Source organism: Phyllostomus discolor, chromosome 6 (genome assembly GCF_004126475.2).
Source record: "Phyllostomus discolor isolate MPI-MPIP mPhyDis1 chromosome 6, mPhyDis1.pri.v3, whole genome shotgun sequence".
Lineage (NCBI taxonomy): Eukaryota > Metazoa > Chordata > Mammalia > Chiroptera > Phyllostomidae > Phyllostomus > Phyllostomus discolor.
In genome coordinates, this window is record NC_040908.2 from 123593884 (window position 1) to 123606772 (window position 12889).

The 12889-nt window shown below is 36.1% G+C and overlaps 2 protein-coding genes across 2 annotated transcripts; both read right to left on the minus strand.

The window, feature by feature from the left end:
- Positions 1-632: 632 nt before the first annotated feature.
- Positions 633-5659, minus strand: LOC114498634 (olfactory receptor 52K1-like). The gene is made up of 2 exons (XM_028514684.2): positions 5583-5659; positions 633-2057 (listed from the first exon to the last, which is right to left on the minus strand). Exon 2 carries the CDS (start codon positions 2033-2035, stop codon positions 1082-1084), a length of 954 nt encoding a protein of 317 aa, XP_028370485.2. The 5' UTR covers positions 2036-2057; positions 5583-5659; the 3' UTR covers positions 633-1081.
- Positions 5660-10091: 4432 nt separating this feature from the next.
- On the minus strand, positions 10092-12620 carry LOC114500771 (olfactory receptor 52K1-like). Its single transcript, XM_028517551.2, has one exon. It carries the CDS (start codon positions 12525-12527, stop codon positions 11583-11585), a length of 945 nt encoding a protein of 314 aa, XP_028373352.1. The 5' UTR covers positions 12528-12620; the 3' UTR covers positions 10092-11582.
- Positions 12621-12889: the final 269 nt, after the last annotated feature.

The window sequence follows — 12889 nt, forward strand, 5'->3', positions numbered from 1 at the left end:
AGAGCATCAGGGTTTTAAGCAATTTAACTTAAGTCAAATGAGAAAAACTGGAGAATATAGAGGGATAATATAGTGGCAAAGAGATTAAGAGTTTGGTTTGGAAAGATTTAAGGTTAAAGTGCATATGAAGAGTGGTTCACAAGACTGTTTCAATGAGCCTTCTGGAACACAGATGTAATGCAGGCTTTAAGATACAGATTTGAACGTCTTAACTGTGTGAAAACAAATTGAAATAGGTAAAAGGGAAAAAGTGAAGCTAGAGAAAAAATAGCTTCTTTAGGTTCTTTTGTATCCCCCATGCTTTCCCATCAAGGCCAGTCTACTGCATATTGTTTCCATAATTTGACACCAAAAGTAACTCTCTAAAGAAGACTATTCTTTAGAAGATTTTCTTCAGAATAGTCTTCTTTAGGGAGTGGTGGGGGAAAAATGGAGACAACTGTGCTTGAACAACCCTAAAAATGTGAAAAAAAATAACAAAAAATTAAAATTTTTTGAAAATTAAAATTAAGTATGAAAATGCATAAAAAGACTATTCTCTATTAAAACCCTTCAAATAAAAAAGACCTTTACTCATATGATACTATCACAGATATTTTTACATAATTATTTCCATTAGGATTATTCTCCATGATATATAATTCTGCATTGGTAAAATATCTAAAACATATATGTAGTAGAAAAATCATTAAATCCAAAAAAAATCAGGATGAATATTTTTGCCCATAAGTCTTGATAATATATTCCTAAATTCATTGTTAACTCATTTGAAATAATATGCTTCCAATTCATGGTATGTAATGCATTTACATAAATAAAATTAACAACAAAATATTTCCTGTGTTATTACTTGCATAAGCATTTGGGAGGGTTCTGGTCATGAAGGTTTCATAACATCTACATTCTGATGGAAATAACTTGTCTCAGTTATGTTCCCATACTGAATAAATCCTCCTTTTCCTTTCTTTGGTTATTTCTTTCCCCATGAAACCCCAAATCTGACAGGTATTATCTCTACCTCCAACCTAACCTGATTTCTAGCTCCATACCCCAGATCTTCTGTCTACCCCAGGTAACAACCTCAGTCTCCATGACAGTGCAGGATCCGCAGTACCCACTCCCTCATTTGCTTGGTCCGTACTCCATATATCAAGGGGTTGATCATGGGAGGCACAAGGAAGTAAAGATTGTCAATGATAATCTGTAGATGGGGAGCCATATGATAGCCTAAAATCTGGGCTAGGACAGAAAAGACAACAGGAGAATAAAAGAGAGTAATGACACAAAGATGAGAACCACATGTGCTAAGAGCTTTTCCCCGTGCCTCCCAAGAGGGTATCCGAAAGACAGCATGAAGGATCAACCCATATGAGAAAATGATAAAAAACAGATCGAATCCCACAGATGCTACAATAACCATGAGGCCATAGATGATGTGGTCAGAGATGTCTCCACAGGCTATTTGTACCACAGCCATGTAGGCACAGTAGGAATAAGCAATGATGTAGGTTTGGAAGCTTTCCAGTCTTTTTGCTAGGATAGGTGCTGGGGTCAGCATGGTCACTGCCCTTGTTAGCACAGACAGTGCTGTCTTCACAAGCATGTTGTTAGCAAGGATGGTGGTATATCTCAGAGGGTGCCAGATAGCCACAAATCTGTCAAAAGCCATGGCCAGGAGAATCCCAGACTCCATGACATAAAACAATGGGATGAAAAACATCTGTGTGAGGCAAGCATTAAAACTGATTTCTTTGGCATTCATCCAGAAGATACTCAGCATTCGGGGAACAGTGACACTGACCAGGGACAGGTCAACAACTGATAGCATGGCCAGGAGGAGAAACATGGGTTCATGAAGACTCTTCTCCACCCAGATGATGCATAAGATGGTGGCATTGCCAATGACTGCAATGACAAAGACCAAGAAAAAAGGCACAGAGAACAAGCCATGGGATGATTCTAAGCCAGGAATTCCAGCCAGGACAAATATCAAGGGCTGAGGAATGGAACTGTTGCAAGAGGACATTCCTACCATGAGCTCCTCCAAGGTCTGTTTCCTGGGGAGAAAGAAATAAGGGACATTTTGAAATTACTGTATAATTTTCATTTAAAATACCAGGTATTATAGTACTTTATGATGATAATAATAATTATATTATGTCAACTAGTGATCAAATAAATGTGTCAGCTGCTTGGTGTAAAGAGGATGATAGTCCTAACCTAGTTTCTCTGCAATGGGAAGAAACAGTCTCAGGGATAAATTCTCAATAAAGCCATACCAACTCCATTATTTTAGATTGTTCTGAGATTCTTATCCCATTTAATATTCAATGTATGAAATCCTATAGGGTTTTTTTTCCCAATTAGTAGGGCCTGGAAAGAGACTCAGCATTACAGGCAGATGGTTTTCACTCCAGATGAGAAAGTTGAGAGCCCTGGCTGATATAGCTCAGTGGATTGAGCAGGGGCTGTGAACCAAAGTGTCATAGGTTCAATTCCCAGTCAGGGCACGTGCCTGGGTTGCAGGCCATGACTCCCAGCAACTGCACATTGATGTTTCTCTCTCTCTCTCTCTCTCTCTCTCTCTCTCCCTATCTCCCCCTTCTCCCCCTCCTTTCCCTCTCTAAAAATAAATAAATAAAATCTTAAAAAAAAAAAGAAAGTTGAATTTCATCATCCCAGGGTGAGACTGGCCTTGATGCTTTATGCTTATTCTCTGGAGTATTTGTTGATTTTTGCAAAGAACCTAGGAAACCTACTGATCTTACACCTAAAAAGTATGACAGTATTCTGAAGAAATAACATATTTTTGATGAGAAAACTGGAATCCAAAAAATACAGTAGATTACAAAATACAAAATACAAGCTCCAGTGCTTTAGAATTAAAGAGTGGTTGGGTAGTGGTTAAAAGTAAGTTAAATTAATGGGGTGGCATATATATATATATATATATATATATATATATGAATTTATGTGATTTTGTATGGGGAACATAATTTGTTGTTAATTGTAATATGTATTTCTATGCAAATAAGGCTGTTGTATTTGCTGAATATTTTGACCTACATAACTATTTTGAATAGAAACACATATTTAAAAATTTATAAATTATTTGATAAAAATTATAAAGAGTATACTTAATCAACAAATTAAAAGTACAAGTATATAATAAAACAAGTATATAATAAATACAAAAATAAGGTATAGAAATAAGGCTCTTTTATTAATATGATTGAGATTAAATTTCACTATTAAGGTTTAGACTCCAAATTTTGTTAGAAATATCCTAATTATATAATGTTTAAAAGAATCACACAAGAGAATTTTTTTAATTTTAAAAAAATTTGTTCACATTTTTAAATTGTTTTTCAAGTACAGTTGTCTCCATTCCCCCCCACCCCTCCCCTCCACCCCAGCCATCTCCACTTCCCACCCTTGATCTTAACCCCCTTTGGTTTTGTCCATGTGTCATTTAAGTTTAAAATAAGCTTTTAAATGTTTATTTTAAAAAAATGTTGCAGAGCTGTTTGTGAATATACCTAATTACATACAAATTGCTACAGCTTGCTCCAAAATCTGTACTTTAAGACACTTTAATTTCCTGTGACCAGGAGCAAAACTTAAACTGAAATTAAGATGGAAAAATGTAATACAAAATTGCTTTAAAAAAACGTACAGTAATATTAATATTGTGTCCTTTTATTTCATGGTTAATAAACTTGATTATTTTTTATGGTAATTAATTTACACTAAATATTTAAGCACACAATATAGAGTGACATATTTGCTAAAGTAACACAAATATACATCATAAAATTGAGCTGTTCAGATCTAAGTATTTCATATATCAACTGCATCTGGTAAAGGTATACCATAGCTGAATGATAGGCAGGTCTCCTGGAAGTTAAATTGGTATGGTAAAAACAGCAAGGCCTTTGAGATAATACATGTCTGAGATACAATTTCAACCCTGCTACTCTATCTGATTTAACCAAGTATTTTAATGCTTTGAATCTCATTTCTTTTTTATCCTTTTCTTGAAATCATTTTTAAAAAATCTATTCTATTATAGTTGTGCCAATTTCCCCCTTTTTTCTCTTTCTTTTTAATTTTATTTTAATCATTGTTCAAGTACAGTTTTCTCCCTTTTACTCCCATTCCAGCCAACCCACCCATCCTTCCCCACTTCTCTCCCATTACCACCCTCCCCCTAGTTTTTCTCCATGTGTCCTTTATACTTGTTCCTATAAACCCTTCCCATTCTCCCTTGAAATTCCCTCTTCTCTCCCCTCTGGTCACTGTCAACCTGTCCTCTATTTCAGTGTTTTTGACTATTTTGCGTGTTTCTTTGTTTTGTTGTTTAGGTTCCTGTTAAAGGTGAGATCATATGGTATTTGTCTTTCACTGCCTGGCTTATTTCACTTAGCATAATGCTTTCTGGCTCCATCTATGCTGTTGCAAAGGGTACAAGCTCCTTCTTCCTTTCTGCTGCATAGAATTCCATTGTGTAAATGTACCATAGTTTTTTGGTCCGTGCATCTACTGATGGGCATCTAGGTTGCTTTCTGCACTTACCTATTGTATAATTTTCCCCTCTTTAACCTCCTCTGCCCATCCCACCTCCCATTCCTACAGTCAATCCTGACACTGTTGTCCATGTCTGTGGGTCATTCATACATGCTCTTTGTCTAGTCCCCTCCCCTTCTTTCCATCATTATCCCCCTCACCTTCAGGTCACTTTCAGTCTCATTTCTTCATGGGATAACGCTTGCCTTAATATTGTAATGAGTATTAAATTCCAAAATTATATAAAACATGTACTATTCCTGACAAAATCCTTTGAACATTTGGGTGTTTTAAAAATTCAAACTTTTTTCTTTTTCTGTGAAGTACAAAATTTAAATGAGAGATGCAAAAAATATGTTCTTTTTGTGTTTTGTTTCTGGCAAGGACTGTAACTAGGATAATTAATAGTCTTGAATTCACAGCATAAGGAGAGGTATTTGACAGTCTTGGTAATTTTATCCTCAAATAGTTTTACATTCTTTATATGCTTGAGTGAAAAATATTTCATATTACAAGAGATAGATACCTGGCCAAATAAAAGATGCTAAAATATTTAAAAAGTATATTTTACTTTAATAGGAGAAAAAACTTATCACCAACTCAAATAGAAAAGATACCCTGGGGAACCAAAAGCTCCTTATCAGGTAAAAATTGAATGATCATCTGTCAGGAATATTGCAGATGAAAGCTCTCTATGTGGTTGGGACATTAGGATATTGTTAGAACTTTAAGCAACATGGTAAAGTTTTGGCAGAGCTATCTAAAATAATTGCCACCAAGCTATAACAACATTAATTATAAGTAAAGAGACTATCAAGTTAGGTTTAAAAATTAGGAAAATTGTTTCTACTTTCTAACGAATGTCACTGCATATTCTAAAAATTGCAGATCACAACCATGATCTTAAAAGGTTTGGTGATTGTTATTTAGGAATCTTTTTTCCTACAGGATTTTGCATCCCAGGATTTTCTACTTTTTTCCCCCTCTTTTTTTTCTTTTTCTTCTTGGAACAGTACCTGTAGATGGTTGTGAGTCTGGTCACAGTGGGACTGGGACTAGCAAAGCAGCTGTCCACTTGAGGTGTGGAAAAATTCTGTTGATGTCCAGATTAAGGTGGAGTGTCTGAGCTGGAAGCAAATTTATGCTGGCTTGTCCTGCCCCCCTCCCTCCACCCACTGGGCCTCTAGTGGCCTCTCTGTTAGGCAAAGTGCTTTACTTAGCTCGGATATTCTGGGGAAGAAAGGCTAGAGCCAGTCATTGAGGATAGCAAGTGTGGTTGAAGGGACAGAAAGAGAGTGGACTTTGGGTAGTGAGCACACAATGGACTATATAGATGTTGTATTATAAAGTTGTACACCTAAAACTTACATAAGGTTATCTTTTTCACTTGGCATAAGATTCTTTTATGTTTTTATTTTTTATTTTTTCACATTTTTTATTGTTGGTCAGGTACAGTTGTCTCTATTCCCCCCCACTTCTCTCCCCCACCCCAGCCATCCCCACTTCCCACCCTTGATCCTAACCCCCGCTTTGATTTTGTCCATGTATCCTTTATACATATAAGGATATTAAACAATATTACCCTTATAAATTTAATTAAAATTTTTAAAAATCAAATGTTTAGGAGCACTGTAAAACTAATTGTTGGTGTATTGAGAGAGGTGAAATCTGGGGTTTAGGAACTCCATGGAGAAGAGTAAAGACTGGGGGATCACTTAGAATGAAATTAAAAAGCACTTGGAGTAAAGTAATGCAGAGCTGTTTACAGCTATAATTACATACAAATTGCTACAGCTTGCTTCAAAATCAATAGTTTAAAACATTTTTAATTTCCCATGACCTTAAGGGCTCCAGAAGCAAAACTTAAACAGAAATTAAAAGTCTTGATTTCATAGATGCAATTAGGATCCACAAAAAGCTGGAAAAATGTATGCACTAAGTAAATTTTAATTGACTAAATTAAGACAATTGTTTGGTAAATAAGATATACAAAAGAAACATAGAGATGTGAGATTAAAGTAGAATAGATGGAGAAGCTTTAGAAAAAAATATTGCACAATACCAAATTTAAGAGAGACTGAGTTTCAGAAAGACTTGGCAGAAGTCAGAAGCTTAACTTGTGAGTAAATGTAAAAGAAGAAAAACTGTTGAGAAATTTTTAAGAAATCTTGTTGGGGAAAGTGGTCAAATATAAACATTCTGAAGGTAGTGATCGGGGCTCTATTTGTTCACTGTTATTTCCCCAGAGCCTGGAAAATTGCAGGTCTTCAAATATTTTATATAAATAAATGCACACCATATATACACAGGTTCTTTATCAATCATCCACTATAGACTGTAAACCTAAAGTAATATTGCAAAGATAAGCAGGAGTTACACAACCTGTGAGCCTGTCAAAGTCTTCAATTAGCCATATTCCACAGCCTAAACTACAATATATTCAGGGTACTCAAATCAATTTAATTCTTTCCATTATGCCCCTAACCTGGATCAAGTCATTATCATATTGTCTTAGAAAATTTTTATAACCTCCTACAAGATTTTTGCATTCATTCCTTTCATTCCTTGTCTCAACTTATTTTCCTCATTGCAGTCACATGATTTAAAAAAGAAATTCAGAGGCACTCAATGTCTTAACTGTCCCATGTAGTAAGAATTTTTCATTTCCAGGAACCAAGCCCAGGTCACCTTTTGCAATTCTGTTGTCATGTTTCTTCAGCTTTCCTTCATTTGGATCAATTGTAGTCATTCTTTGTCCTCTCAACCTTAACATTTTGAAGAGATGGGGTCAGTTATTTTGTAGAATGTACCTTTATTTGAATTTGCCTGTTACTTCATTAGATTCAGGTTATGCATAGATGGCAGAAATACCGTAGAAGTGACACTATGTTCTTTCTTTCTTTTTTTTTTTTTTTACTTTTAATTGTTGTTCAAATTCAGTTGTCTCCATGTGCTCTTTCTTATTGATCTTCTCTGGTATCAGGCTATTGTGACTTGTTCCCACATGGGTGATGTCAACTTTAATCACCAAAACCTGGACATGTCCTCCAACTTTCTCTACTTTAGAATCACTATTTTCCCCCTTTGTAATAAATAACTAACCTATTAAGTCACATTTAAGTTTTCTTTGCAGTTCTTTTGGCCTTTTTATTTTCAGCTGAGGGGAGTGAAACTACTATAGCTAAAAGTTACTTGGATTCTCCTTTTTTCATTTTTCTTTAATATTATTGTTACCCATTTGTTATGTAATGCAGTTTATTTGTTTCTGTTTCTAACTTGGAAGTTTTAAAAAATCCTTGTTTATTTAACTAATGGCATTCTAATCATAATGTGTCTGGGTTTAGGTTTTTTTAGATTCATCTTGTTTAGGATTCCCTGAGTTTCTTGGATCTTAATGTCTGCTTCCTTCACGAGGTTGGGAAATTTTTCAGCCATTATTTCTTTAAATTGGTTTTCTGTCCCTTTCTCTCTCTCTTCTCCTTCTGGGACCTCTGTAATTCAATGTTGGTACGTATTATGTTGTCCCAGAGGTTGCTTAAGCTGTTCTCATTTTTTAAATACATTTTTACTGCTCTTAGTGTGTGTTTTCTGCTATGCCTTCCAAATCACTGATTGGGTCCTCTGCTTCATCTAATCTGCTGTTGATTTCCACTAATATATTCTTCATTTCAGTTATTGTATTCATTTCTGACCTTTTAAATACTTTCTATCTCTTATTTATGTTTTCTATCTCTTTGTTGAAGTTCTTACTGAGATCATTGAGCATCGTTATAACCAGCATTTTAACTCTTTATTTGATGGATTGCTTGTCTCTGTTTCATTTTGTTCTTTTTCTGGGGTTTTATCTTGGTCTTTCATTTGGAACATATTAATCTGTCTTCTCATTTGGCTGTCTCTATGTATTTGTTTCTATGAAATAGGTGAAACAACAATCTCTTCTGGTCTTGAAGGAATGACCTTATGTAAGAGCTGCCTTCTTTAAGACTCTGTGTGTTAGGTGCCTTTGGCAGGCACATGGAGGCTACCTGCAGTAGGACCACCTTTGAAGATCAGTTGGAGTTGGAGTTTAAGTGGGATTAGCCTCAAGTAGTCCCAGGAGCAAGCCCCACTGAGACCTGGAGCTGAAGTTGGAGTGGGTTGGAGCTGTAGATTCCTGGGGGTAAGCCCCTGGGGCTATAGCTGAAGCAGGAGTACTCCACAGAAAGCTCTGGGGACAAGCTATACCTCAGCAGGAGATCTGCTAGGGTGGGTGTAAGTTGGACAACTGGAAGCTAGAGCTAGAAAAGGCTGCATGGAGACCTGTTCTTCTCTCTCTCTTTCTCTCTCTCTTACAAAGCTGTTCCTTCAGCCCTCAGTTTTTCTTCATGGAGAATTGTTCTGTCTGTAAGTGTAAATTCATAATGTTCCTAGGAAAAGGTGTGTTCAGGGTCTTCCTGTGCTGCCATCTTGGACTGGAAGCCTACAATGATCCTTTTAAAACACAAACCCAATTATGTCACTCCTGTGCATAAAACTTATGTTTTTTCCTCATTTTTTTAGGATAAAATTAAGAATCCTTAGCATGTACTCTACACCCCTGCATGCTAGTATCCTAGCCTTGCTCAGCAACTCATTTCAACCTCTGTACTTCAGGTCATGAAATGGATTTCCTTCAGTTCTTTGAATGCATGACACCCCTTCCTATCTTAAGACCCACACATGTTCACACATCCGTTCTCCCTCCCAGTAACATCACCACCCCATTTCATGACCTCTGTTTCTTTCTTCAGCTGGTTAACTTACAGTCAGCACTGGAATAAATGCCATTTTTAAGGAAGCTTTCCTTAATTCTCCTAGACCAGGTCAAAACCTCATGTTATGTGCCCTTATAGAAATCTGTATTATTACTTGGCAACACTTACTATCCAGTGTAATTATGCATTTGAGCATCACTTGGTTATGTCCCTTCCATCAGCATATAAACTCCCAGAGACATAGTCTTCTCTTTTGCTCACTTCTCCTCAGAATATAGCACAATCTGACACATTTTTGCCCCTCCATAATTAAGATTTTGTCATATGAATATAAATAACTTACATATCCTCTTTATCTTGACTAGAATTTCAGGTATGGCTTTTGAAATTTAGTTTTATGTTGGTTACTATTGCTGAACATTTCCATTGAGAGATAGCTTGTATGTGCTAATTCCTTAGTTTATATTTCCAAACCTAACATAGAAACAACCCTGATACTTGTCAAGAAATATATTATAATTAAATTTCATAATTCATGGAACTTTGAATAAAAAGAAAATACAGGGAGAAGGTCCAGATTGGGCAGTTCATCTTCAGGATACATCTAACATACTGCCAGTAGTCTTAAAGTTTACATTTCCCCACAAATTCTCTTTAGCCCTGGAGAGATCTGTCCCTACTCCTATCATCATTGTCATTTTTCTCCATTATCTTACAAAAAGGTCATAGATCCTATCCTTATGGTTTTTATTCTTATTTATAACTACTATCACATAACCAGGAGTTCTAAAATATATGACACATAAATTCAAACATCTTATTGTTCATCATTGCTTTAGAAGCTTTCATTAAACACATATAGGACACTGAGAGGTATCAGTGTTAAAAAGTAAATAAAGGATAGTTTTCATACATGGACTGAGTGCCTTTGTGTTTATTTAAACCTGAGCTGCACCATTTAATCAATATGTGATATTAAGGATATTATTTAATCTATCTGAGTCCAAATTTCTCATTTGTAAAATCAGACTAACACTGGTGATTATGGTAATGATATATGTGTATATGGGTGTGTACATTGTACATACATATGTCTCACAAAGTAAATATACAAAATTATACTTACTATGATAATCTATAGTTAAGTAATGTTTATTTATTAAAGGCTTAATGTGTGGCACTATTTTAAGTGTCTTTTTATGTGCTTTCACTCATTTAATCCTGAAAATTCTATAGGGAAGGGAATCTCATGATCCCCATTTTATTGATTATGAAAACAAAGCCCCCAAAATGTCTGAATATACATAGGTAGTAAGCGGTAGAGGTAAGTGATGAATCCAGGCACACTGACTCTACAGCCAGTGCACTTAACCTCTAACAATAATAGTTTAATTGATAAGAGGCTATTAAGAGTTAACTACAATATATCATAACATTTCTTTATCATGATGGTAGGGAGAGGTTTTAGTTAGTTTTACTTGAGGAAATAAACTTTCTGATAAGGTGATGTAGCTTAAACAAATATTGTACCTTGAAGAATAACTAAGTTCTTTGTAGGTAAGAAGGTGTCTAGACAAAAATAAGCAGTCTAAGAAAAACTGTGAAGATATAAAGAGACTTACTATTTTACTCAATGTTGGAGTCTTTGCAAACAGAACAGAGAGTACAAGGGATTTGTGAGAACAAGAAAACCAGCAGAAAGGCAATTCATAAAACTGTAATACAGTAATATGTGGACTCAATTATTGCAATATTGAACTGTTCCACATTACTATTTTAACAACTTTTTATGTGTCAATTTTTGTGAAAATAACACACAAGTATTTGTTGTATTCAGAGGGCATGAACCTTGTTACATTGACTTTAGTATATAATATTGAGTAATCATTAATTTTTCAATTGTAGATACTTCCTTTAGAATATTTTGAGGCTCTTATGAGTTTCTTCACTTTTTGAATCATTCCCTATTGAAAAATATACTATTACCTCCAGTTATACCACAGGAGCTCAGTACCAGTAAGGAGGAGAAGGGGATCCCTTTCAAATTCATGAAGTTCGAAGTAAGCTCCCTACAACTCAGGTGCACACAAAATACAATATGCCTACTAGTTCCATTACAGTTGGGAAATTCCTATTATGTGTGGTCACACTTCCTTATTGAAATCTGATAAAATATTTGTTTTCAGCAGGAGAAAATATCATGTCTGTTATGAGAAAGAAAGAAATTATTTGCACTCTTTTTTTCCCATTTTGATGCTATCTCTGCAAACAATTTCAACATAATCAGGAAAACTTTACCTTCAGACAACTAAGTACGTAGTCTCTAATTTTCTTTGTCCTGACACCATATACAATGGGGTTAAGAAAAGGTGGGATTAGAAGGTACATATTAGCAATGAAGATATGAATCTGGGGGGCCACATTGTGGCCAAAGCGATGAGTGAGGAAGGTAAAGACAGCTGTGGAGTAGAAAACAAGGATTACACAAACATGAGAGCCACATGTGCCTAAAGCTTTAAGACTTGCTTCCCGTGATGGAAGGCGAAAAACTGCATGGAGAATTAGAACATAAGAGACAGCAATGAAAAAGCCATCACAAGAACCAATCACGGAGGCCACACTGAGGCTGTAACGCTTAGTGGCTCCTGTGTCCACACAGGCGAGCTTCACCACAGCCATGAACTCACAGTAGGTGTGGGCAATTATTCGGGTCCTGCAGTAGGGCAACTGTTTGAGCAGGATGGGATGTGGAGAAAAGAAGACTACTCCCCGGAGTACAACAGAAGCTCCCATTTTGGCAATGTGAGCATGGGTGAGAATGGTGGTATGGTGCAGTGGATGACAAATGGCCACATAACGGTCAATGGCCATGGCCAAAAAGAAGCCTGATTCCATGGCAGTGAAGCTGTGGATGAAGAACATTTGGGCCAAACAGGCATCAAAGGCGATGTCATGGGTTTCAAGCCAGAAGAGACAGAGCATGCGGGGCAGTGTAGATGTGGAGAGGACCAGGTCGGTGACTGACAGCATGCACAGAAAGAGGAACATGGGCTCATGGAGGCTTCGCTCTGCCCTCACCACGGCCAGGATGGTCACATTCCCCACCACGGCCACTATGTACAAAGAGCAGAAGGGAATCCCAATCCAGACATGCAGGTGCTCTAGTCCAGGGATGCCCAACAGCAAGAAGGTGTTAGGAGATGTTTGAGATTTATTGGCTGGACCCATTGTGCTGCTGCTCTCTGTCTTTTGTAAATGGAATCCTCCTTTTTTGGGCAAAAGTTTTCTGCCAAGACCATCACAACAAATCTGGTAACAAATGGAAAACACATCTGGAAGATCCCAAAAATGTCATGTCAGGAAACATAAAGGGTTGTGATTTATAGTAAACAAAACTTAGAAACATTAGGTAAAAACTATGTAACCAGACACAAAGTACTTACTATAAATCAAGTCATGAATCACAAATTTGTTAAGAAACAAAACAAAATAAAACAAAGAATCCGAACACCTCTAACATATATGTATAATAAAACTCAATATCACATTTTAACTCCACAATCTGCTTTAACCATAAGGCTAAATTAGTT